At 35.8% G+C, this 25,020-nt stretch overlaps 1 protein-coding gene across 1 annotated transcript in view; it reads left to right on the forward strand.

Annotated features, from left to right (window-relative positions):
* LOC149414324 (uncharacterized) overlaps positions 1 to 25,020 on the forward strand; it is a 65,355-nt gene that overhangs the window by 20,710 nt on the left and 19,625 nt on the right. Inside the window, exons 2-13 of the mRNA XM_089644134.1 lie at positions 641 to 668; positions 12,179 to 12,381; positions 12,587 to 12,796; positions 15,100 to 15,261; positions 17,911 to 18,032; positions 18,103 to 18,282; positions 18,785 to 18,944; positions 19,252 to 19,476; positions 20,712 to 20,739; positions 24,237 to 24,433; positions 24,585 to 24,688; positions 24,912 to 25,011. Coding sequence (XP_089500260.1) covers positions 641 to 668; positions 12,179 to 12,381; positions 12,587 to 12,796; positions 15,100 to 15,261; positions 17,911 to 18,032; positions 18,103 to 18,282; positions 18,785 to 18,944; positions 19,252 to 19,476; positions 20,712 to 20,739; positions 24,237 to 24,433; positions 24,585 to 24,688; positions 24,912 to 25,011 — 1,719 coding nt within the window. The remainder of the gene's footprint in view (positions 1 to 640; positions 669 to 12,178; positions 12,382 to 12,586; positions 12,797 to 15,099; positions 15,262 to 17,910; positions 18,033 to 18,102; positions 18,283 to 18,784; positions 18,945 to 19,251; positions 19,477 to 20,711; positions 20,740 to 24,236; positions 24,434 to 24,584; positions 24,689 to 24,911; positions 25,012 to 25,020) is intronic.

The raw sequence follows: 25,020 nt of genomic DNA on the forward strand, positions 1-25,020 counted from the left end.
TTAGCTAAGAAGTTTTTTTTGTTGACCATTTGTTTATACTTGCTTATATCACTAAACAAATTCACAGTATCTTGTAATCCTTATTTAGTAATCTCTAACTTAATCTCGTCGAACTTGTTTGTTGACCATGTCTTCATACCTGTTTACTTCACTAAACAAATCCACAGTATCTTCTTTATCGATCTTGTTAAGTATGAATTCTGGTAGTCCGAAAGCAATAATATCTATCAAAGTACCGTTGTCGATTGATCTTCTCATATCCAATAGAAGTTTTTCTTTTCGCATAACATAATCCAACAGAGAACCATCTTTGTATGTAAACAAAGGGGCATATGTGCCATAGGTCCTCTCTAGTCCCAGTTGCATTGTAAACACATTAGTAGTAGAAAGAGAACACTTTCTTCTTTTCTTAATACGGATTTCATTGTTCACTGTTTGTTCATTTACATTCCTGTACATTTTATTTAATGTTTTTTTCACTATTCTTAACAATTTCTCCTTTATATTTTTATTCTATTAACTATGCTTGTATAATATGTAATGTTCGGGTAGTGTAGGATAAACCAACCTCCCCACATTGCTGTAAAAATAATTATTTTATTTAATAATGTTGTATTCTAATTGAGTTTTTTTGTTTCAGTGGAAGCGGCAAAAATTCCCGTTTCCATGTAAGTTCTTAATCAATGTATAATTAAAGAATGAAATAAACTTTAAAAATCATATTTTTTTATAAAGCAAAAGGCCAGGAAAATAATCATTTTTAACATGAAAAAGAGAATTCACAATGCGAGGTGCCATAGGAAAATGGAATTCCCTGTAAGTGGAACTGACGCCCGACTCTCTCATTCTACACGTTAATGTAATGACATTCATTAAACCCACAACCATTCGTTTGCTAGTGTCATACCATTGGGAAACCCACAACTATTCTATCTGCCAAGTTTCAGCTATATCGTATGTCAGGAAGGGGGTTGATTTTCGTTTCAAAGATTATTAAATAGATATATTTAAAAATACAAATTTATAATTTCTGGTAATTTGTGGCAGTCATGCTTAAATCGTGCTAACGGCATGTGGAATTTATAATTTTTATTTTGAGTTTTTTCAATATTTTTCCAAATTTACGAACAAAATGTTTATTTTTCAATAAACGGCTTTAGCAATTTAAGACACACAAATTTAATCTTACATACCGAAAATGAATTACCAAATCAGAATTCGTTGATGTAGATTTAGTGGTAGAACAGGGTGGAAATGCACCACCTCTCCATCTAAATTATTAATAATATATGAACAGGTTCCAAAGTAGTATTTAACTGACTAAAAACAAGAAATTAATATAGCTGACCATTTCAAGTATAAAACTGTCCAATATTCTATAAAACATAAATATGGAAAATTCAATCATAGTTGTGGGACGTGACAAAAACACACGTTCAAACTTTGGCGAAAATGTCCCCATACAAAGTGATCCCCAATAGTAATAATAATACAGCAAAGAACATCGCTTTGTTGACATCGCTGTTAAATCGGACAAAATTATGGCCTACGAGTAACTTTTCCAGCAACCACCGCTTCCCCTTGTTATAGTCTATAGAGGTACGAGCTATGGAGGTAACTTGTGATTTTAAAGCAGTTAAGATTTCATACAGGCATAGCCAGTGAGTGGGTTCTCGTACTTGTAATTTAAAGCAGTTAAAATAAACTTAATATGGCGTACCTACATATATTTGTAATTTTTACAAATTAAAAAATGAAGTTAGTTCTAATTTTAGGCTTTTTACAGTTATAGAGTTACCTTGTTATAGAGAATATTGAAAAAGGGGTATACGTACATACATATTTAATGTAATTATAATTAATAGAAAGAAAAAAAAACTTAATTTTATCCGATTCAAAAGCTACAAACAATAAGGGGTGAAACAAAAAAAATAGGAATATAATCCAAAAAAACTTTATAACGAACGGGAAACCTAGATTCCTACTTTATTGGTGTTTTCTTTAAGTTTTTTATTATCTTCTTTTGTTGTTGCAACCAAAAGATATAATGATATCCTCACTGGAATCTCCCGGGCTTACTTATATTAATTTACAAAAAGTTCTTTAAGACTGTACAAATGCATACTTTTCAGCAATTATATTCTTGAGCATCTTTGGCCTGTATAATTGCATGTTTACCTTTTCAAAATGTCCAATAGATTTCATGGACTTACCTAACCAGGTAGTTGCTTATTTTTTTGGTTGGTTTTTCATTAATGTTAATTTTCTCTGTGAAGTAATGCTTTATTTTTTTTAGACTACTATAATCCTTGTTCGTTTAATAATTGTCTTTGGATGCTTTTGAAATTAAGTGAATTAAATACTTATTACTTCTTTAGCCGGTTGTTGTGTTGTCATACTTCACTATGGAGTTGTTTTTTAATAGCCAGTGCAGTATAATGTCTTGAAAATTGTCTTTATCATTTTTCTTCACAGCTATTCCTTGTATTGAATATTGTTGACAGACGATTTTACTTAATTAATTGCTTTTTGCATTTCTTCCACTTTCGTGTCATTATTTTTTAGGTTTTTTTTTTTTTAGTTTATTTTCAAAATTATCGATATTATTTGAGCAGCATTCCACGCCCTTTACCAAATTTTGGATTTTTCTCAAGATGTCCAAAAATATGTTATTATGTATAATTTTAGTTAATTTTTTGTTGTACGTATATGCTCATTGTATGAAATATCTGTTCATTAATATGAATTACGTTCAATATTTCCTATCCCAAAAGTAGAACATTTTCTGTTATCATTGTTATCTAATTTAAAATAAAATGTGCCTATTAGGATGAAGAGCTACAAGCCAAAAATGTGTACATTCTTTGTATACCTTATACTGTAGGTAATAGGCATTAAAATCGCTTGACAAACGGAGTTTAGAAAAAATCGATTTCAAGCACAAAACTAGTTTTTATTTATTTTGTAAATAATTTTATAAGAAATCAAAAAAGTTAATCAAGTGAAACTGACACAGATAATCTTGGCTATAATACTGTATTTTTTTTAAGTTATTTCCTTTACGCGTTCATTCATTTCTATTGAAAAAAAAAATTTTTAGTACTTTACATTTATATTTTTTACTGAGTAATTTATTTTTTTATTTGTATTCTACTCAAGCGAAACGATAGGAAAACCTTCAATTTATCTAAAGTATATTTTTTGGTATTCATAATGTACACCAATTCGTTAAAAAGTTTAATCAAAAAAGTGATTTAGCATTCAGCTTCGTTTAACCATGTCCCACTTTTCTGTATGTTTGCCAATAACCTTATCTTGTTTTGTCTAACATAGGAATTTTAATGGTTATATTCATATAGATAATGATCATATTATGAATATAGATAATGATCATATTATGAATTTTATATACAACAACACACGGTGAGCACATCAAATATTCGCTCTATACAAATTAATAGAAAACCAGTGAATTTATATACTCAAAAGCAGCGAAAAGTATATTAAAACGTGGCTTCAATTGCCCAAAAGTGTAACTGGTCTTACATCTTTAAAAAGAGTGATTTTAAAGTGTCAAAAGTGAAAACAAAATAATAATTAAAAGTGACTCAGTGCAAATATCTGGAAGATTATTATTGCTACCTGCCTTGTCAACTTACTGTCTCGCAGTGTATTGTAACTACATAAGTACTCATAGACATATTACATAGGTACTCGGAGTAAACCAACTTTTCAGGGGAGTGAAACCATTGCAGTTAAATAATTAAATAAAAATAATAACCTTTTTTCTACTTGCAATCCAATGTTTACCATAATGGATGTCGAATCATTTATAACAAATGTAGAAAATGCTGTGGCTGCATTTAATACCTGTTTAACGGATCCAGCAAATAAGTTCACGAAAGACCAAATAACAAAACTAACCCCAATTACAAGTCATTTCTTAATAGCTATTGGTAGATTGGCGCAAACGGTGTCTAATAAAACTGCTAGTCTAGAGGGTGAATTACGGGCTTATAAGGAAATCGGAATAAATATCCCAGCCCCACAAAACAACCTCGACATTTGCGAGGTAATTTCTGAAATTAATGAGCGTAGCGAAAGAGCTAAAAACATCATTCTTTGTAATATACCCGAAAGCACTGAAACGACTGCGGCCAACAAATTAATAGATGACAAAAACAAGGTAACGGTTTTAATCTCTGCTCTCGATGATACCGCAAACCGTGATATGCTACGTGTTTACCGCATTGGAAAACCAAGTGTTGAAAAACCAAGGTCCCTTAAAATAGAATTCAATAACTCCACAACATCCAGAACATTACTAAGTAAACGTCATCTTTTAAAAAACAACACAAGGATATACCCCGATGCTACAATTTTTCAACAAAAACATCTAAAAAATCTAAGAGAAGAACTGGAAAAACGAAAGACAAATGGCGAAAATGATATTACTATAAAATATGTAAACGGAAACCCTAAAATAGTGCAAACACCGCCAAAAAACGATGCAAACTCAAGATATACTACCAGAACGCGCGGGGACTACGCACCAAATTAAATGAACTACGTTCTACAATATCGCTACACCATTACGACGTATATGTGCTGACAGAAACTTGGCTCGACTCGGAAATAAAATCAACAGAACTCGGACTCAACAACTACAAAATTTTTCGCTGCCATAGAAACTCTAAATCCAGTTCCAAAACAAGGGGAGGCGGAGTACTAATTGCAATAAAGAAGAAATTGATGTCAAGAAAACTCAAAACAAAAAATAATACACTCGAACAACTATTTGTACAAATTGATACCACTGTAGAAAAGATAATAATTGCAACTTTATACACACCGCCACTATCTGATGCCGGAAACTATCGAAGCCACAGCGAAGACGTTGAAAATCTACTCTACAAATATCCTAACTCTAAAATTATTATTCTCGGGGATTACAACCTCCCTAACCTAAAATGGAAAACAAGTGATAGTGGTTTCATTGTTAATGAAAGTCAAAATGATCGTGCACGTGAGATTTTAGATATGACAAATTTTTTAAATCTTTTACAACATAACTTTATATACAACATAAATGATCGCTTACTAGATCTAGCAATATCAAATTATCCTAAATTGTTCATTGAGAAATGTAATGATCCTCTGTTACCTGTTGATAACCATCACCTCCCTCTTTATATTAAGTTAAATATATGTGGCGTCGAGCCGAAACCCGTTGAAAAAACTCTCAACTACAAAAAAGCAGATTTTGAATCTATAAATTCTCATCTTTCGCATGTTGACTGGTCTTTTTTGTCTGATGTTAATACTGACGATTCCTTAGAAAATCTATATTCAATATTCTCCACCACTATCAAATCATATGTACCACTATTTACTCCTAAAAAACATACATATCCAACTTACTTCTCATCAGAACTAATAGCCTCACTACAACAAAAAAAAATACTTCATAAAAAATTCAAAAAAACTCTGAAGAAAATCGACTATACAAATTTCAGTGAAAGTAGGAAAAAATGCAAAGATCTCTCTAAAATCTGTTATAAAACATATATAGGGTAAAGTGGGTGAATATGGCACCATGGGTAATATGCCGCACTTAGATGTTGGTCCTTCTAGTTTCAAGTCCAATACAGAGATGGCTCCACGAGTCATTGCAACTTGTCAGTCGTCCATCATAGCAAGCGTGTTGTAGTTGTCATCGTGTCAAGAGCAGGATTTATTGTAAAAAAATTAAAAAATACAAGGTATGTGCCGAAATAATTACTTTGAAATATTTAAGAAGCCCATCTTCAACTGTGTGTTAAATAAAACCCCCGCTTTGTATCACAATTGCCGTTATATTGTTCGATTACATAGTTCAAGCCGTCTCGATGTGCTTGCCGGCCAGCCGCCATTTCTGATTTATTTGTTCGGTCGGTGCATGTGCGAATTTATATGTGTAGTGGGGTAATATGCCTCACTGAGGCTGGGTAATATGCCGCGCGCGGCATATTACCCCACATTAAATATTCACTTTGTTGCGCTTATTTTTGTAGGACGAAATAAGACGTATGTATCTTGTTTGTTATAGATGCCACGTAATTACGTAAAAAAGAATTTGCGGGCGCAGTGGAGTCTCGAAAACCTGAAAGCGGCCATTGCAGCTATAACGAATAAAACTGGGTTTTTTCGAGAGATATCAAGAATTTACAACGTTCCAGTCCGGACTCTTAAGCGCAAAATGAAGGAAACAAACATTACGAAAGTAAAGCTTGGCAGAAAATGTGTTTTAGGGGAAGAAAATGAAGAAAAGCTTGTGTCGTACATTAAGAAATTGGAAAAAAGTAACTTCCCAGCCACGATGCGTGACATACAGAGATTGGCCTACAGTTTTGTTATCAAAAATGGCATAAAAAATAATTTTAATGCTACTAAAGAGGAAGCGGGTTATGATTGGATGATCCGTTTCCTTAAAAGACACCCAGATATTTCTATACGCAAGGCACAAGGGTTATCCGTAGCTCGGATGAAAGGAATGAATAGGACAGAAGTTAACGACTACTTTGATATTTTAACGAAGGCCTTCAAAGAACATGGGTTGTATAACTCTCCAAGAAAAATCTATAACACCGACGAAACTGGCATGCAACTAAACAATTCCCCTGATAAGGTACTTGCGTCAAAAGGATCCAAAGCCGTATGTTCGGTAACCAGCGCTGAAAAAGGCGAAAAAATTACGGTGCTTAGTTGCGTAAATGCGGAAGGGCAATTCTTACCACCTTTTTGCGTTTTCAAAGGTAAAAATAAGAAACCAGAATTTGAAGACGGGCTACCACCAGGAGGCCAAGTGGTGATGAGTGAAAAGAGTGCCTACGTTACATCTGCCATATTTTTAAAATGGCTACAAACGGTATTTGTACCAAGAAAAGATCAGGGAAAAGTCATTTTAATTCTTGATGGTCATTCCTCACACGTATCCGATCCTGATGTACTTGATTATGCATCAAACAATGATGTGGTTCTTTTATGCCTCCCAAGCCACACCACCCATTATTTGCAACCCCTGGACCGATCATTCTTCAAACCGCTGAAGACATATTGGCGTGATGCATGTGCGACATGGATACGGAATAATGCAGGCCGGAAACTCACACGATACCAGTTTCCTTCATTATTGAATACCTCCTGGTCAAAAGCTGCTAATGTCCAAAATGGTGTTTCTGGCTTCAGAGCATGCGGAATTTATCCACTGGATAAAACTGTTATTCCAGATTATGCTTTTCGATATGATACAACAACAGCTACTCCTGACAGTCCTGACTTGCCTGTATCAACGGTTGGTGTTGCCGTACTACTACCAACAGATAGTGCCATCTCAGATCTGACCACGACTGCAGATTTGCCTAGGTTCGAGCCGATTTCTGGTACTGTGCTTGCGTCTAACCGTAATCAACCTACAACAAACTCACCTACTTATCCGACTGAAGATCTGGAAATAACCACTGCTGCTTGCGCTTCCTTCGAGGATATTCAATTAATCCCCTCAATTGCCGGTCCTAGTGGGAATGCATCTAAACGTAAGCAACATGCCCTGATATTGACGTCACCTGACGTGATTGCTGCAAAACGCATAAAGAAAGAAAAAATGGTTTCTGCCGCTGCAAAGAGATCCGCAAATGTTGCTAAAAGAATGACGCAAACCGCTAAACCTAAAAAGAAAACAAAATCAAAGAGAACCGAAAATAAGCAACGAAAAAAACATGTAAAATCTTCAAGTAGTTCACCTTCGTCTCTAGAAATGATAAGCTCAAGTGACGATGATACGCAGATAGTTAACGAAAGTGATTACTGTAAACAATGCAACGGGTATTTCTACGCAAAAAACGAGACGAAATGTGATTGGTTAGAATGCACGAAATGCTTGCGCTGGTTGCATGAGTCGTTTATTTATTTTATTTTATTTATTTTATTTATTTATTTAACGCCCAGAGGGCTTTTACATGTGGGTGGTACAAATTTAATGACAGTTTTGAAACATAAGAAAGAAAAGAAAGAAATAATAAAAATAAAATTACATAAGTATATGCGAGAAACAAAATTAAAAATATCAAGAACATAAATTAAAAAATACAGCGATTTGACTGGTTTACAAAAATATAACTTCCATTTAGGAATAGTATTGAAATAGGTCTTTTACATAATCCACAAAATTCGCAAAGTTAATGTTAAATATATCGACATCACCTAAGTATTGGTTTCCCATAGTGTGAAACCGTTGTATTGGGGAGTTCGCAATGTAATTTTGCTTATGTGTGTTGCAGTGGAATAGTGTATTTTGTCGTGTTGTTATTGTAGGTATTCGTAAGTTTATGAGTTGCAGAAGTTCGCAACAGTCGAATTTAGAGTTTAGAATCTTGAATAAAAAAGTTAAATCGTTTATTTTACGCCTGTCTTCCAATGTGTGTATATTTAGAGTCGTGTACAAGTTTTGAAAACTTTTGTAACGATTGTTCTGCTTAACTATTTTAATATTTCCTACTTATTTCCTTAATTTTTAAATAAATGTTCTGTTTAGATTGTTCTACGTAGCCTATTATACGAACACATCCAACTTTCTTTTGTACTTTGATTTTGATTATTGATAATAAAAGCGTTGTATTACGATATTGACTTTTATTAGATTGTATTTATGCTGGTGCCATATTACCCAGATCGGTAGTGCCATATTCCCGAGATCTTGGGGTAATATGGCATTTTCCATTTTTTTTTCAAGTTACTATTTTGCTATTAATTATTCACTTTTGTGATGAGATACCTACTTTTTGTATTAGTTAAAAAGACGAAGTTTCCATTACACAAAGAAAGAAAAGCCTAATGTTCATATTGTTAGAGCTAACCACGTTGAAAAAAATCGGTGCCATATTCACCCAATTTACCCTAAATTCTATCGAGAACACAGCCTTAAACTCGAACAATCTCTGGAAATTTATTAAAAAAATAAACAACGACAGCACAGACTATCCTCCAGAAATGCACATGGACGACAAATACGCCAACAATACGCAAGACATTGTAAATCTTTTTTCTGACTTCTTTAAAAATGTTTATGATGATGAAACACTAGAAGAAAATATTCCTTCATACACATTCAAAAAAACCACACATTTAACAGACTGCTACATCACCGAAGAATCTTGCAAAAAAAAATTAAATTCCTTAGACATAAACAAGTCTGCAGGCCCGGACACCATCCCGCCAATTTTCCTAAAACAGTGCTCCTCCGTATTGTCTAAACCACTAACCATTTTATTTAACCACCTACTATCCTCTGGATATTTTCCCGTCTACTGGAAATCCAGCTATATTATTCCAATATTTAAAAAAGGTGACGAGACTGACATTTCAAACTATCGACCAATATGCATACAATCTGTATTACCCAAAATCTTTGAATCTTTAGTTTTGGAAGAAATATATCCTACACTAACAAAATTAATAAATGACAAACAACATGGCTTCATTAGAGGTAGATCAACTACAACAAATTTACTACTGTTTCAAAACTATATATTGGAGTCTTTTTCTAAAAATAAACAAGTTGACTGTATATATACTGATTTTTCGAAAGCCTTTGATAAAGTGTCTCACAAAGTACTGATCCAAAAACTTCATGCTATAGGAATCAGAGCAAATATGTTAAGCTGGTTAAGTAGCTACATATCTGGTAGAACTTTACTTGTTAAAATAAAATCTTTTTTATCTAAACCATTTTTGGCCACTAGTGGCGTACCGCAAGGTAGTCATCTTGGCCCAATTTTATTTATTGTTTTTATAAATGACATAGTCAACTGCTTTGAAAATGTCAATGTACTGCTATTCGCCGACGATATTAAATTATATAAAGAAATAACCTCATTAAACGACTGTCAAGTTCTTCAATCTAATATAGACATGCTAAATAAGTGGTGTTCACAAAACAATTTATATTTAAATGTAGAAAAATGCAAAATTTTGACCTTTTCCAGAAAAAAAACATCACAATTTTTTGGCTATTCAATAAATAAAACAAATTTAGAAATAGTAAAGGAAATGCGAGATCTTGGCATAATAATGGATGAGAAACTAGACTTTACGGCCCACATTCAACAAACTGTGAATAAGGGTATGAAAACATTAGGTTTTATATTAAGAACAATTAAAAACTTTAAATCTTTACAAATCATAAAACTATTGTACATATCCCTTGTTAGAAGCCTGATAGAACATAACTCCATAGTTTGGTCACCCTTCTACAATGTACATATTCATAATGTTGAAAGAATTCAAAGAAAATTTCTACGCTTCGTCAATTTTAAACTTAACATCCCTTTAGAACACATAAATTACCAGTCATTATTGAATCATTTAAATATTCCGACATTAGAAAACAGAAGAAAAATAAACGACCTAACCTTTTTATTAAAATTATTGAACTCTAAATTCGATTGTTGTGAACTCCTGCATTTAATAAATCTACACATACCTACACGAACAACTAGGCAAATATCAACATTTTACATACATACATCTCATTCCAACTATAGTTTTCACTCTCCAATACAACGTTTACACAGTCTTGGTAACAAATACTTAAATAATATAAATGTATTTGACAATAATTTGAACTTGGCCAACTTTAAACGGAGTATGTGCGAACTATTTTTACATACTTTGTAAACTATTGTTATCAACTAATTTTATACCTTCTTATTAACATTATCGTTGATTTGGAGGATTTTGGCAAATTTTATATTTTTTGTCGCACTTATTTACACTCTATCATACCTAATTTTTTAAACTCTTATATTTTATGTAACCTATATTTTGCTAAATCTGACATTTTTATATGTAATCTATATGTATTTTTTTTTTATATAAAATGTATGACTAAAAAAATAAAGATGTACATTATTATATGTAAAAGCCCTATGGGCGTTTAAATGAAATAAAAAAAAAAAAAAAAAAAAAAATATTATTTTGTTATAGTTGAATTCAGGAAAGAACTTTTAAATAAATTGTTGACTTGGTTGTGAGTGGTTTAACTATGTAGCTGTGTGACAGTTCACATGTGAGTGGTATATCTATTTCTATGATTCACTGTGAGTGGTATACCTACTCTTACTTATAAATATTCCCTAATACGCCGCTGCAGCGTTGGTATGGCTCTACGGTGAAGAGGGCCGTATATTGCTCGGGTTAAAATCTTACTCGTATAATAATATAATAATATTCATGCAAGATTTTTTTTAGACCGGCACCACTTTGTTGCAATCCTCAGAAACTCCGTCATTTTTGCGTTTCGCGTTTTGTTGCTAACTTCACGTTTCATCAGATGAGATTTGCGATATCATTGGTCCCGTCTGTTTTGAATTGCTTCGGAATTCGGCTAATTCGATTATACATTCCGTATTTGCTTTGTTAAATCGATATTTCTATTTAAAATATACCTGCAAATGGGTATTACTGCTTTCTTACAGTTTCATGACACGACTGTTCGATATTTGTCAAATCAACCAGATTGTTAACAAAGTCCGCGATCTCCGTCTTACAACGATCGTATTACGTTTCTATACCCAGGGGTCGGATTGTTTAAAAATCTGTCAACTTTTAATACTGTCGTATTACGGCCGGTATACGCAGTACGCATGCACGTGATTATGAGTAACGTTTTCTACTAACCCGGAACTATGCTCCATATTATCTATTATAAGTAAGACGGAAAGGGTTATAGGGAAGTGGTGTAAATATTATATCAATAGGTAAATCACATCACAAGGTTTAAGATGAATGATATAACTATGGTCTAAGAATTTGTGGTTTTGAGATGAGATCTTTACGTGAGATTGGTTTTCCTTTACAATTTTAAACTTAAATCTCACAATTGTCAGTTTGATAGTCTTTTATTTGCCGTTCTTCACCGGTGACCAAAGAATTGAAAACAATTTATAAGTTTTTGGCCGTCCGATAAAGAACTTGTAGTTTTTAGTCACCTCACATGTATCACATCTTCTGTGTCAATGCTTGCTTTACCTAATTATTTTATCTGACTAAAGCATGGTTGTGCCGAAACCGGTTAACATATTTCATTTGATATTATTTTATGAGAGATTTGAACAATAATACCATATTTTATTTTACACAGCTCCGGTTGTACTCTGCCGCCCTTTCCAACCTACGGAATATACTCCATTCCAAACTACAATAAGACCATTGTACCGGGAGATTTGATAGAAGCATTCACCATTCTGACTTACTCGTGTACAGGCTCAAGACAGCTCAGTTCCAGCAGAAATTACTCCGTGTGCGAAGGAAATAACAAGTGGTCAGCTCGTCCAGGATGCCACAGTAAGAAGTGTCTGCATGTGATTTCTATTTCTATTGGTATCCTCTAATCCACTGACTGTAGCGGGTCTAACAGCCAATTGCCTTCCCTACTCAATAGTTAATCCGGAAACGGATAGAATTGTTGCCTGAAAAGGACAGCTTCATATTTCAACAGACATTGTTATGCCTTATTTATTGTTGGTCTCATTAATGATTACATTTCCAGAAAGCTGCACTCTGTACTCTTCCTACACACTGGATTACTCGTGCTACTCTTCCGAGGTAGGCAGCATCCCTTGCCGAAGGAACATGCTCAGTGGTTCATCTGTTCACTTCACCTGTAAAACAGGACACATGCTTTCTCCAATACAGAAACTGGGCAGTATGAAATGCCGAGATGGCAGGTGGAATATCCCAATACCCAATTGTATACCAGGTGACTCGTTCAAACCATTATTCTGCTAGCTATACTTATTGTATGTTAGAATTCTATGGGAATGAACGCTTGAATCCTGATGGTGAGGGTGTGACTGTGGATTCCGTATGATACTGAGAGTGAGAGTGTGACTGGATTCCGTGCGATACTACATTAGCTTGCGTGCACAGTGCATAAATGTCAATTCCTACTTCAGTAAAGGGTAAAGGTATATCTTATCACATTGCAAACAATTTAATCTTGACAAACGTTTATGGCACTCGATATTTTGTTAAATCGCACGCTAATAATACCCAAAAATTCAGAAATTTGTTTCTATTATTTGTAGTATTAAAAACCTCATTTTAAAGATTCACAGCTCAACGGAACGCTTCTTTCACCTACATAATATGACGTATTATCTACCTCCAGCATGGAGTTTATTTTTTGCGTGAAGCTGGGAAAATATCACAACGGATTGTCGAATTGTGAATACGTTGAACTTTCTGCCTGGAACATGGGTCTTATCATGTTAGAGTTGGAAGTTAGAGCCGACCGAAGTAATTTACTATTCCCGAGAGCCGGCAATATATTAATTCATTTAACAGTAGTCAACCTGTCAATAAGGCTATATAAATATCTCATGTCGCACTTAAAACGAGCACAGAATGTATCAGGTAATTCAGCGAAAATAAAGGTTTAAACACAACTAATATTGCAATCATAAAACCTTTTAGAGAAACCCCATTTAGGACATTTAAGGTAATGATCCAGCAAAGCGACATTAAAACTATAATGAACCCCGATTTTTGGCCCCAAGGCAACGTATTCAAAAGTTTCAAAGAAGTTGCCGAGTGAACTACGAAAGAAACAAAACAAAATGAATTAGCTAAATATCACTTCGATCAATGGCCGATCTGTAAAAAGAGTGGATTGAGATCTCGGCAAAACTCACCCTGAATTCACGAGTTATGGTATGAGGACGACCATATGGCGGACTAGCTATAATAAGAAGGAAATTATTCAAGACAGTAATGATCGACTGTGATACTCCCAGAATAATAGCGATCGATATCACACTAGAACTGGAAAAAACTCAACTGAAAAAGTGAACTCAGTACATTGAAGTTACCCACCGCTTTCCCACCCCGGTATAGGTGACTTATGGTCACCCCTTCGGAGTTCTCGCAAGAATCTAATTTTTTTGAATAAACGGCTCTACAATTTAAAGTGAAGTTAGACCTTCAATGTCCCCGCATACAGTGTTAGGAAGCGGTGAACTCAGTACAGAGGACTCACAAAAGCTGGATGCTTTACAAAAACAGCCGTATACAGCATAAAACAGACAATCGAATACTACAAAGCCAGAAAAAGCCATGTTTCCTTGATTTATACAAAGCTTTTGACAGGGTTAATCATAATAAGTTGTGGAAAAAACTGACCATATAACAAGTACCGCCGCAAATTATCAATATATTGAGTACATGGTATATCCAGCAGGACAATTTTGTCAAATGGAATGATAGCCTATCAGAATCAGCTAAACTAAAGTCCGGGGTTATTAGACAAGGAGGCTCAATTTCCCCAGTGATGTTCAACGTGTATATAGATGAGCTCAGTAAATCGTTGAATAAAACAAGAAACGGATGCTATAATGACGGGGTATTTACGAACAATATTAGTTGTGCTAACGACATGATCATACTAGCCCCGTCGGGAAGATCAATGAGGAAACTCCTGGCCATATGCGAAACACACGTTCATAGTCACGGGCTAATGTGCGTCAATGAAGGTACACACATGGCGTCATGAAAACACTCCGAGTTCAGTATTGGTGATGCAGCGTCTCACAGATGGGGGACAGGGAAGGGTGCATGGGTACACATAGTAGCAGGGACGAGTAAGGGCTACCGGAGATCGGAAAACATTCTTGTCCAGGCCGTCGCCCAGTGACAAGGCGCGCCCCTACACAATAGAAGGAGAATTTCCCCCAAACCGCCACCAAGTGCTACGTGTTTACCATTTCATTTTATTTTTATTATTGTGTCATTTATTTAGATGTATGCTTTTACAATTCACACAGTAGCAAAGCAGCCTGAAGGCTGGTATAGTTGTTATTGCGTTACAAGGATACAGAAGCTATCCCGGATTGGATATTGGATGCGGGAAGGTTTGCCAGGCATTGAAGGCTTACTTGCACAACTGCAACTGAGCTGTACTTTCAGTTTCTGCACGTGTATCCTGCTCATGTTATCCAGCCTATGTATGCCACAGGAGTCACTCAATCACTTAATTCCAACTGTTTTTGTATTTACTACTTGTAGATTGCGGGAAAGAGAAGTCAGACGCGACCACTCTCATCGTCAGGACCGCTGTAGCCAAGAGGGACACTGTACCTTGGAATGTCTCGGTGTTCCATAAAAAGGGTGATACTTTCGAACAAATATGCGGAGGAACCATAATCAGCTCTCATGTCGTCATTAGTGGTAAGATACAGAACAGTATTGAAAGTAAATATGCGTGGTATGGCATTACAATAAATAAAATGCAATCTGCAGTACCCGTATTACAAGAGGTGTAGGCATGGCAGTAGAATAATATGCAATCTGCATTACCCATATTACAAGAGGTATGGGCATGGCATTACAATAAAAATTAATTTAAATTTTTTAAATTTAAAAGATAATCTCCCTTAGGTAACATTATGGTCTTATAAATAGTAAAGGTTCACGGGTATATTTATTTATTTTTTCTTTGGAATATAATACTTATTTAATCATTAAAATGATTGTATTTTTTGCAAATAATTCTTAATCCCTGGGTTAACCATTTTAACCTTACCCTTTCCGAGGTAGATAAATTTCTTCAAATACTACCAACGTTTCCGTAACATTTGAGTTATTTATACATTTCCTAGTGGAAAGTTTTTTTTTCTATAAATTGGTGAATTTTTTTTTAAGTCACAATCGCTCTACATTGAATGTAGAACGTATATTATGTTAAACTAACGTATAGTTTGAATGTATAGTATAGCAGTATATTGGAAGAGGTTGGGCAATGCTTTCTAACTTCGTGTGTAGTTAAAGGCGGTTTCGTTCAATGCGGCACTCGTCTGTATCTCCATAACTGAGGGGATTATGCCAACCCGATTTTGTAACCAGGTGGGATGTTCTCTAGTTCTCTCCTTCGCCATGGGCTAGCTGTCCATTGATATAATGAGACAATCTCCAAAGGTTGATTCAGCCACTGTGTATGTAATATCTATACCAACGGTTTCTGAAACAATTAGGTTTTTTAGCAAGTAGATTATAACTAAACACCGGGACAGATAATCTATCTTGAAGTTACTCAGTATCTGAATGGTATTAAATAATAATAATAAAGTGTTTATTCCGGTATGTGGGGAGGTTAGTGCAGTCCCACACATTCCATATAGAGATACAACTAAATATATAATCAAAAACAAAAAGATAGAACAGAAAAACAAAGAAAAGAAAACAGAATTAATTGAAAATAAAATAGAATAAAATGATAAAATAATAGAAAGTTGAAGCCTTTAGGGAGCCGTGACTATATTAGGCGCTAGTATTTTTCTCCAGTGTGCGTCAATGCTGGAAGATGGAGTGAGGCGGGTTTCCATAGTGAGGATATTTCCCGAGCTTTTTATCCTTTCCCTCATTCCTGCCACCCTGGATCTAATAAGGGCTGCATATTCGGGAACTCGCCTCTCCGTGAACATACGGGAAGCGCTGCAGTATCTGGGGAGACAAAACATTGTGCGGAAGGCGTTGTTGTATTGGATCCGTAGTCTTTCTATACTACTCTTTTTGTAGTTTGCCCATAGTTCGCACGTGTACAACGTTGCGCAGAAGGAAAGGAAGAGCGTCCTTTTTACTGCGGTACTGCAAAGGCGAAATATTCTACTGAGCATGTTTGCTTTAACGCTGAGAGCTCGCCTTTGTCTATCGATATCATCATCGTCTATCAGATTACTGGGGATTATGTGTCCAAGGTATTTAATCCCTTCGGTCACCTTCAAGTTCACACCGTTCAAGGTAGCTGGAGGAATATTTTTCGGGCCTTGCCCATGTCTTATGACCAATAGAGCCGTTTTAGCGGGGTTATATAACATATTTGTTTCTTCAGCATGCTCTTCACAGATTTTCAGAAGAATGCGCAGTCCCCTTATGTCCTTTGATGGTGCCATCAGGACCATATCGTCCGCATAACTGACGTTATTCAGACACTGTCCTCCGATGTGGCAGCCTACTCCTGCATTGTTAAGCCTTTCGGTGAGTTCGTCCATGTACAGATTGAACAGTATCGGTGACATGCATCCTCCCTGTCTGACGCCACTCTTTAGGAGGAAAGGTTCGGAAAAATCATCCTTCCATCTTACTAGGTTTTCAGGCTGTCTGTGCCACGAGTCGAGGATATGTGTGACCTCCGATGATATGCCTCTTTCTCTGAGTTTAGCCCATAGCAGAGGGTGAGAAACCCTGTCGAAGGCCTTGCTCAGGTCCAAGAAACATGCATATGAGGTGGTCTTCTTATTCCTGTTGTATTCCAGGGTTCTTTTTACCGTTAAAATAGCAGTATCGGTAGCAGTTTGCTTTTTGAATCCCATTAAGTTAATGATCATTTGGACATCTGATCACCACCTCGCTTGTCCGATTCTCTTCCTCGTCTCCCAGCTCCTGTGCGGCACCACTCCTTGCTTTCTAGCTGGAGTGAGCTTCCTTCGCCCCTCTTCCTCCGTATCTCTCTTTGCTTGTATTAGGGCGCATATAATCTAACAATCGTTCTGTGCAAGTATCAATGCGTTGATGCCATTGGAAATGCTATGAAAATATAATCACAATATCATACCTGATTTAGGACGGGTTGTTTCAGAGAATTTGAACAATTCTTCAAATTTCAAACTTAATTTTCAAGCTCTGTTTAAGTTCTTTTCAAATTCTGTTATTATTTTAGTTCTGTAAAGTAACTGTACAATAATGCTATGATATTAGAACTTGAATAAGACATTCACAGAACTCGCAAATGAACGTTGAAATTTGATAAATTGTTCAAATTCTATGAAACAACCCATCCTTTGTTATGTTTTGTTACATAAGTAATGTTCTTTCTTCTAGCGGCTCATTGTTTCTATGACAACGATGGCATTTCATACCCAGTGGAGTTTTACCGTGTCGCTGCCAACAAATATGAGCGGTCGTGGGGGCACCCAGATGATTCTGAAGAGCAAACGTCAGAGGTTTGTAGGAAGTACCTTGCAGCTATACTATATCTTATAGCTATAAGAATTAATTTTACCGACATTTTAGGTCACGCAGATTCGTATACATAACAGGTATGACGGAATGGTATTGAGCCATGCTAGCGACGTGGCTCTTCTTTACCTTAAAAGACCATTTGATTTCTCGGAAAGCGTGACAGCGGTCTGCTTGGACCTTAATAACGAGGTATTGGACAAACATCAACTTACTCCGCACAGCATGGGCAAGGTACAGTACAAATATTTTTCTTGATTAGTCCGCCTTGGGAGACCAGAGCACTCCTCCCGAGCGATCTATTCTGCGGAAGGCCTACTGAAGGCCAGTCTATCCATATGCCTATTGATCTGTTCCATATTATTGAAATTAATGGAATTGATACTCCCTCTCTTGCTGATGGCATTTATACTCCCCTCATATTGCTTTCTTCTCGCAAACTAATTATTTTGGACGTTCTTAAATGTGAATGATCATGCTCATCTTTTGCTGATGTGCATGTCCGAGTAGTTGAAATCCTTAACTAAAAATCCGCGGCACATCCCGGAGCGGTAGATTGCACTAGTTGCTCGAATTGACTTTCGCCATTCGACCTAAATAGCTCAACTAAATAGCTAAATAGCTCAACCTTCCCTATACAACAAACTAGTCCTACTAATGGAATACTTGCCCTGCGTTAGTCGTATATCTCCTCAATCATCAACCTAATGAATATTTGGACTGTAACGATTTGTAGGTAGCAGGATGGGGCATCACCGAGGAAAGAAAGTCCTCGGATGTGCTTCGAGTCCTGAACCTGCCCGTTATCGAGGACAGTGTATGCAAGAAGGAGTTCTCAAAACACAACTTCCAGCGCCATTTCACTTACGACAAGTTCTGCGGTGGATATACAAATGGTTTGTGAAAAACGTTTGTTTCACTTTTAATTCAACACCGCAAATCAATTTTGTTTGCATAATCTTCCTCCTAACACAAATATGTTTAAAATTATTTTTCAAAATTAATTAGAAATTACAGATTGCGTAGCTTTGAATAAGGACTGTGGGTGCAATAAATATTATCGGCTGATATATTCTATATATTGATATCTTCCTGGTGGATATATATCCACCAGGAAGATCACTATATATGGTGGATCGATGAATCTCGTCCATATGTTTCAATATGAAATGTTTTTTATAATAAGCAAGTTAATTATCGTAGGCACAGCCGTCTGTAATGGAGACAGTGGAGCTGGCTTGGTGTTCTTCTATGGAGACTTGGTGAAGCGATGGTACTTACGCGGGGTGGTCAGCATTGCGCCAGTATCCAAGTCAGATTTCAACTGCAGAGAAGACACCTATACCGCCTTCACCAGGGTCTTTGCCCTGAAGGACTGGCTCCTGTCTGAGTTACACACTAATTCATTACAGAATGAACTATACCAAGGTGAGATGTTATAAGTCATTAAACTTTTAAGATTTTATCATCAGCTTCATTCAATAATCCAGGGGAAGATCGATGGAAGACATAGCAGAGGAAGGGGCTGCTCTTCGGAGTTCAAAATCTTGGTGAATAGAAATTCAAATCTCAATTCATTCTTTTCACATCAGTTCAAAATATTCAACGGAATTTAACAAGGGTCACACCTGGGACCTGTATTGTTTTTTGTTTGTTTATTAACGATATTACCACTGTTTTTGATCAAGTTTTGATACTCCTAGTGATTATAATGATTTGATTTTGGGGAATTATGTCGTGTTGCGCTACCTCCTTCTTTAGCCAACGTTTTGGACAGCATTGCAGTGTCCATCATCAGGGCAACGCAACACGGGGCAACGCAATACAGGGTAGCGCAACATGGCATAATACCCCAAAAACAAATAACCATAATACTTTTGGCCATGAAAATTTCAAATCATACCTCCTCCTGGTGATGATCATAAAATATTAAAAAAAATCATTACTAATAATTTCGACGACCACCAACTTCATCAAATAAAACTTGTAAGGCTACAAGAGTAGTGCACTCGTACTGATTATCACCTCGTACTCAATATTGATTAATGTCAAACGATAACTTTCAACCGAATCTAAAAAATCATCATTTGCAAGACCTTGGTATAATATTTTAAAAATATTTTTTCTTTTGTATCTCGTTTAAATGTTCAAAACAAAATACAAATAAAGAATTTAAAATGTCAAATATTGAAGACAATATTAGTGATTTTTAAACGAAAATCTGAAACAGAAAAATCAGAAAAAGAAACGGTCACATCTGGGACTCGAACCCAGGACCCTTGTCTTTCCGGGACAATGCTCTACCAACTGCGCTAAAGGGTCCCATTAGCGCAGTTGGTAGAGCATTGTCCCGGAAAGACAAGGGTCCTGGGTTCGAGTCCCAGATGTGACCGTTTCTTTTTCTGATTTTTCTGTTTCAGATTTTCGTTTAAAAATCACTAATATTGTCTTCAATATTTAAATATTACAATTTGAGGTTTTACTCAATAAAAAATATTCCGAAAAATTAAAATGTCAATATTTCGAAGCGCATTTAAGTTTAACAATGTATGGTGTTGCCATTATGTTTAGGTATCGTCCATTCTTAGTTTTTTTTTTCATTTCTACCAACTTTCGTATTAATTATTTGCCTAAAGTAACCTGTAATACTTGTTCCTTTGCAGAGCCCGCCCTTCGCTCATCACCCAAAGAGTAAGTTTTAAAATGAGTATTGATACATATTGATCCTATGCGGTAGACATAAGTCACAAGTCAATGTCGCGTCATTGCGCATTGTGTAGACAGCCATGCCACTGTTTGTGTAATACAAAAAACACCCACTTCAAACCGAATTTACACTGTTTTCTGTCAATAATGTTGCTATTGCAATTGGTATTAGTAAAATTAATTTGAAAACACACACAGAATTTGTGTTCAAGTATTTTTTATTTATTATTCTTTATTTTGGCTTTCACCCATTAGAGGTGATCTAGGCCATACACAATTAACATTTTTCTTATTAATAAATACAAAAAATTACAGAATAAAATTGTTTGCACATCATAAACATAACATAACGTAACATAAATAAACCAAACATAACATAACATAACATAAACATAACATACTTAACATAAACGGTACAGAGCTGGTAACAGTAAGTTATCACAAAATTATAAAAATAGGAACCTCTGTACAATATAAGTGGGCGCTTATCGATATTTAACCAAAGATTTTTCTAAAATTAGTATATTTACATTCTTTATTTTCTGGAAAAATTTGTTAATTTGAAAAAAATTAATTAGGGTGATTATAAGGTAGGTCAGATTGTTTCGAAATACATAAAAAGTCATCCTAACATCACGTGGCCAAGTGCGTACATTATGAAATAGTGACAAAACAGCAGAACTGTTTTTATGATTCAGTAAAGATTCATTTTTAAAATGTGTAATAGTCGTGTTTATTAATAAAGGAGGTAGGAATTTAAATAACTATACGCAAATCTTATGATTTCGGAGAAAATTTTGGTTTTGATTCAAAAGTAGAGAAATTTGGAAAGATAAGCTTTTAGGCGCGGAGTCTTCTGTTCACAGAACTACTAGTTTATGTACCAGACCAAACAGGAGAGAAACCAAGGATTTCTCGATTTCATTTGATTCTTCTGGAATGGGAATGGATGAATCAGGGAATCAATTCCTTTTTGTAACAATGAAATATAACAAGAAGGGCCAAGGAAGTGAGGGGGAGAGGGGCTGGCTCGTTCGCAAGCCGTTGTTCAATCGAACCGGTTCACCGAACTGGATCTTTATAGAGAGCTGGAACTAGTGATCTGGCTCTTTAAACTGAGCCGCTTCACCCACTTGACTGCTATTATGAAACAGTGACGAGACAGCAGGACTGTTTTGAACGGTGAAGAAACAAACTGGATTTTGAAACGGTAACAAAAGTCATATGAGAAGTCACTTGGTTCATTTTTGACCTCAAACGTAAACGTTTGAATATGCGTTTATCTAAATTATTTTGTATCTACAAAATAAATTTGAGTAATCTATAATGTAATTATTTTCGTATTTATTAAACCACTAGTTGACAAGTACCTACCCGGCATTTGCTCGAGTTTTCTCTACATTCTGTAAATATAATATGCATGTTTTGTATATTCAAACCTTCCGGAAGAAATTCTCTAAATGATAGCATATTTTAGAAGAACTAAGTGCATAAACAGACATACACGGATAGCGACTTTGTTTTTTACTGGTTAGTGATTTGTATAAAAAGTATGAACGTTCAAGATTTGGGATATAATTTATTATAATAATCAATGTCAAGAATGATAATATTCTTCTGCATGGCTCCTATATCATATTTTACTGCATCTAAACTAATGTTATGATGCAGGGCTAGACTCCTTTTGTTTTAATATTTTATTCATTAATTTATTCTGCATCATCACATTTATCCTCGCCGATGCTCTAACCTAGTTAGGAACTGGGCGATTGTCGCTGGTATTGGTTTTAGTAAAATTTCGAATCATAATTTAAAATTTAAAATCTGTACCGGGCGGAAACAGAAAAATACAAAAGACTTCCTTGCCTGCGGAGAAACGAGAGTGGGCCTGATCTCTCGGCAGACGACAGTCACAGTTTTCCGGAGTGAAATTGTTTGGGAATGGTTTCCCTTTAATCGGAGTGGCGAAGTCTAATTTTATACGCGGAGATTGCATAATAAAATCGTATAAATGGTGTAAAATACGAAGTTCCATAGTGGAATTAGTTCGGTGGCTCGTTCGAATATTGTAACCACGCGGCATCATGAATCGCAAACGGAGTCAGAAGTGTTATCGGGTGTGATCTGCTTGAATCCGACCCATCCTTTATGGGATGAAGAAGCCAGTGGCTTAAAATATTGTGCCCGGTTCCCGGATACCTAAGGATAGTATTCTTTCTCGCGGTTTGGCACTACGTCGACCGCATTTTCATCAGGGCCGTATTGAGGCCTATTTTTCCTTACATAAAGGGAATCCTCGCCAGGATACACGGATGCGACCGCGGGCACCAGATACCTCTTCCTCAGTCGCCAGATTACACATTTTCCTGCCACGGACAGTCGCCAGGAGGCGGAACTGAATCTTCCTCTTGCTCCGGCTGGAGTCCCTAGGAGCTCAGCCTGAGGAGGTGCTGCTCCAGCTCGAGTAGGATGTTACTTAATTAGCTAGATAGATAAAGCGTGGTCGGAACCTTGGGGGTAAGCTTATATCTAACTTTTGTTATATTGTTTTCGTTATAACTCACACGGTAGAGTGTATAGACTTATATTGTATTCGAAATAATATACATTAATGTTACTCTAAATCTTCTTTCCTTGACTCTAAAGTACACATTATAACCTGACACATTTCTGGTTTCGAACCCAACCCCCTGAGAACCCTGGGATCACAAACATTCTTGTGGGTATCTAACCCTCAAGAATTGGCGCTTCCAGTACTGGATAAAGTTTGTGATTCCACATTCATTATTATAACCTAAAATGTCTGGTGAGTCAATACTCACTGCACGTATCAAGTAACCATAGCAACTACTCTACGTAGCACTATTTACTTTAGATATCTTATAGTGTTAGCTAACATATGCATTATTTTAGTAAAAATTATTATTTCTTATCCATAAGTATCATTGAATCGCTGACAGCCCTGAATTGTTAATACCAAGTTGCGATGCCTACTCAGCTCTTCCAAGTGCAATTAATTTAGTGGGTAACAATAAACTCACTACTGACTATTATCATAGACACCTCATACTTCGACTAATGACAGGTCTTATACAAGTCTAGTATAAATTAGTTCAACTATTATTACACTGGTATATATTTCTTTTGAATTATGCATTGTCTTGATATTATTAATTATTAATAACTACATCACTTGTAATAGTGTTTTTGTTCTTGAATTTATTGCAATTATTATCCTGTTTACCACTGTACGCTTGTAATTCGATTACCACTTTATTGTAAAAGCCATTTTATGGCGTTTGAATTGAATAAATATGGCTGACGGTGAGTTAATGCTAGTTTCACACGGGCATTATGATGATATTCTCGTAACTAGTATGTGGACTTGGCCTATTTCACCATGGTGAAACATATTTTCAAATGTTTATGTTTCAAAAACTAACATATAATTTAGTGTATTAATAGTTTATTGTTTGACGTAGATCTGGCTGTCCACTGCCAGTTGTCCCACTCCACGGGCAGTACAGCGTCTCTAAGCGCGAGAAGGCCATCGTTCCCGGAGAGAGGGTTCCTGCAGACACGGTGCTGACGTACTCCTGTGATGAAGACTTAGTCATCTCGGAAAAGTATTCCGTTTGTGGACAAGACGATAAGTGGTCCAAATCACCGGTGTGCAGCAGTAAGTCACTTCTTATTTTGGTTCATCGATCAATCATCAATAGAACTGTTTATTTTCTACAACTATTATAAATATATATTTATGCCTTTTTATTTTGAAATCAATCATTGTGTGTTGTGTTTTATAACCTGGTGTGTCTGTGTGTCTATAGGTAGCAACTGCACCATGGAAGATACGGGGATAGCAGGAGTATGCAAACCATTCGCCAACTGCCAGACAGCAAAGGAGGTCAACAGTAAAGGAATTCGGCCACAGGTTCTAACTTTTTTTCTTTATGTGACATTCTTTACTGTTTGAAATCAATCTGCTCTCCGGCCATTTAACTTAAATCTTAACATATAAATAAAATATTTGCATAAAGTGATAAGCAGGTACAAGAAGACATATGAATGTGCGTGTGGCGTGTATTGGATACTCAATAGTTGATATGCGGATGTGTGCATTAGATGCTTAACAATTTTGTGTGGTTGGTTCACAGAAGTGTAACGAAGATTTGGTGTGCTGCGCCGAGCCTGTCTGTCCGCCGCTGCCAGAGGGAATGGTCACCCAGACATTTAGTGGTTCGAGAGCGGCAGATTGTGAGTTTC

This window comes from Hesperophylax consimilis, chromosome 20, assembly GCF_061612785.1.
Source record: "Hesperophylax consimilis isolate HC1 chromosome 20, BYU_Hcon_1.0, whole genome shotgun sequence".
NCBI classification, from domain to species: domain Eukaryota; kingdom Metazoa; phylum Arthropoda; class Insecta; order Trichoptera; family Limnephilidae; genus Hesperophylax; species Hesperophylax consimilis.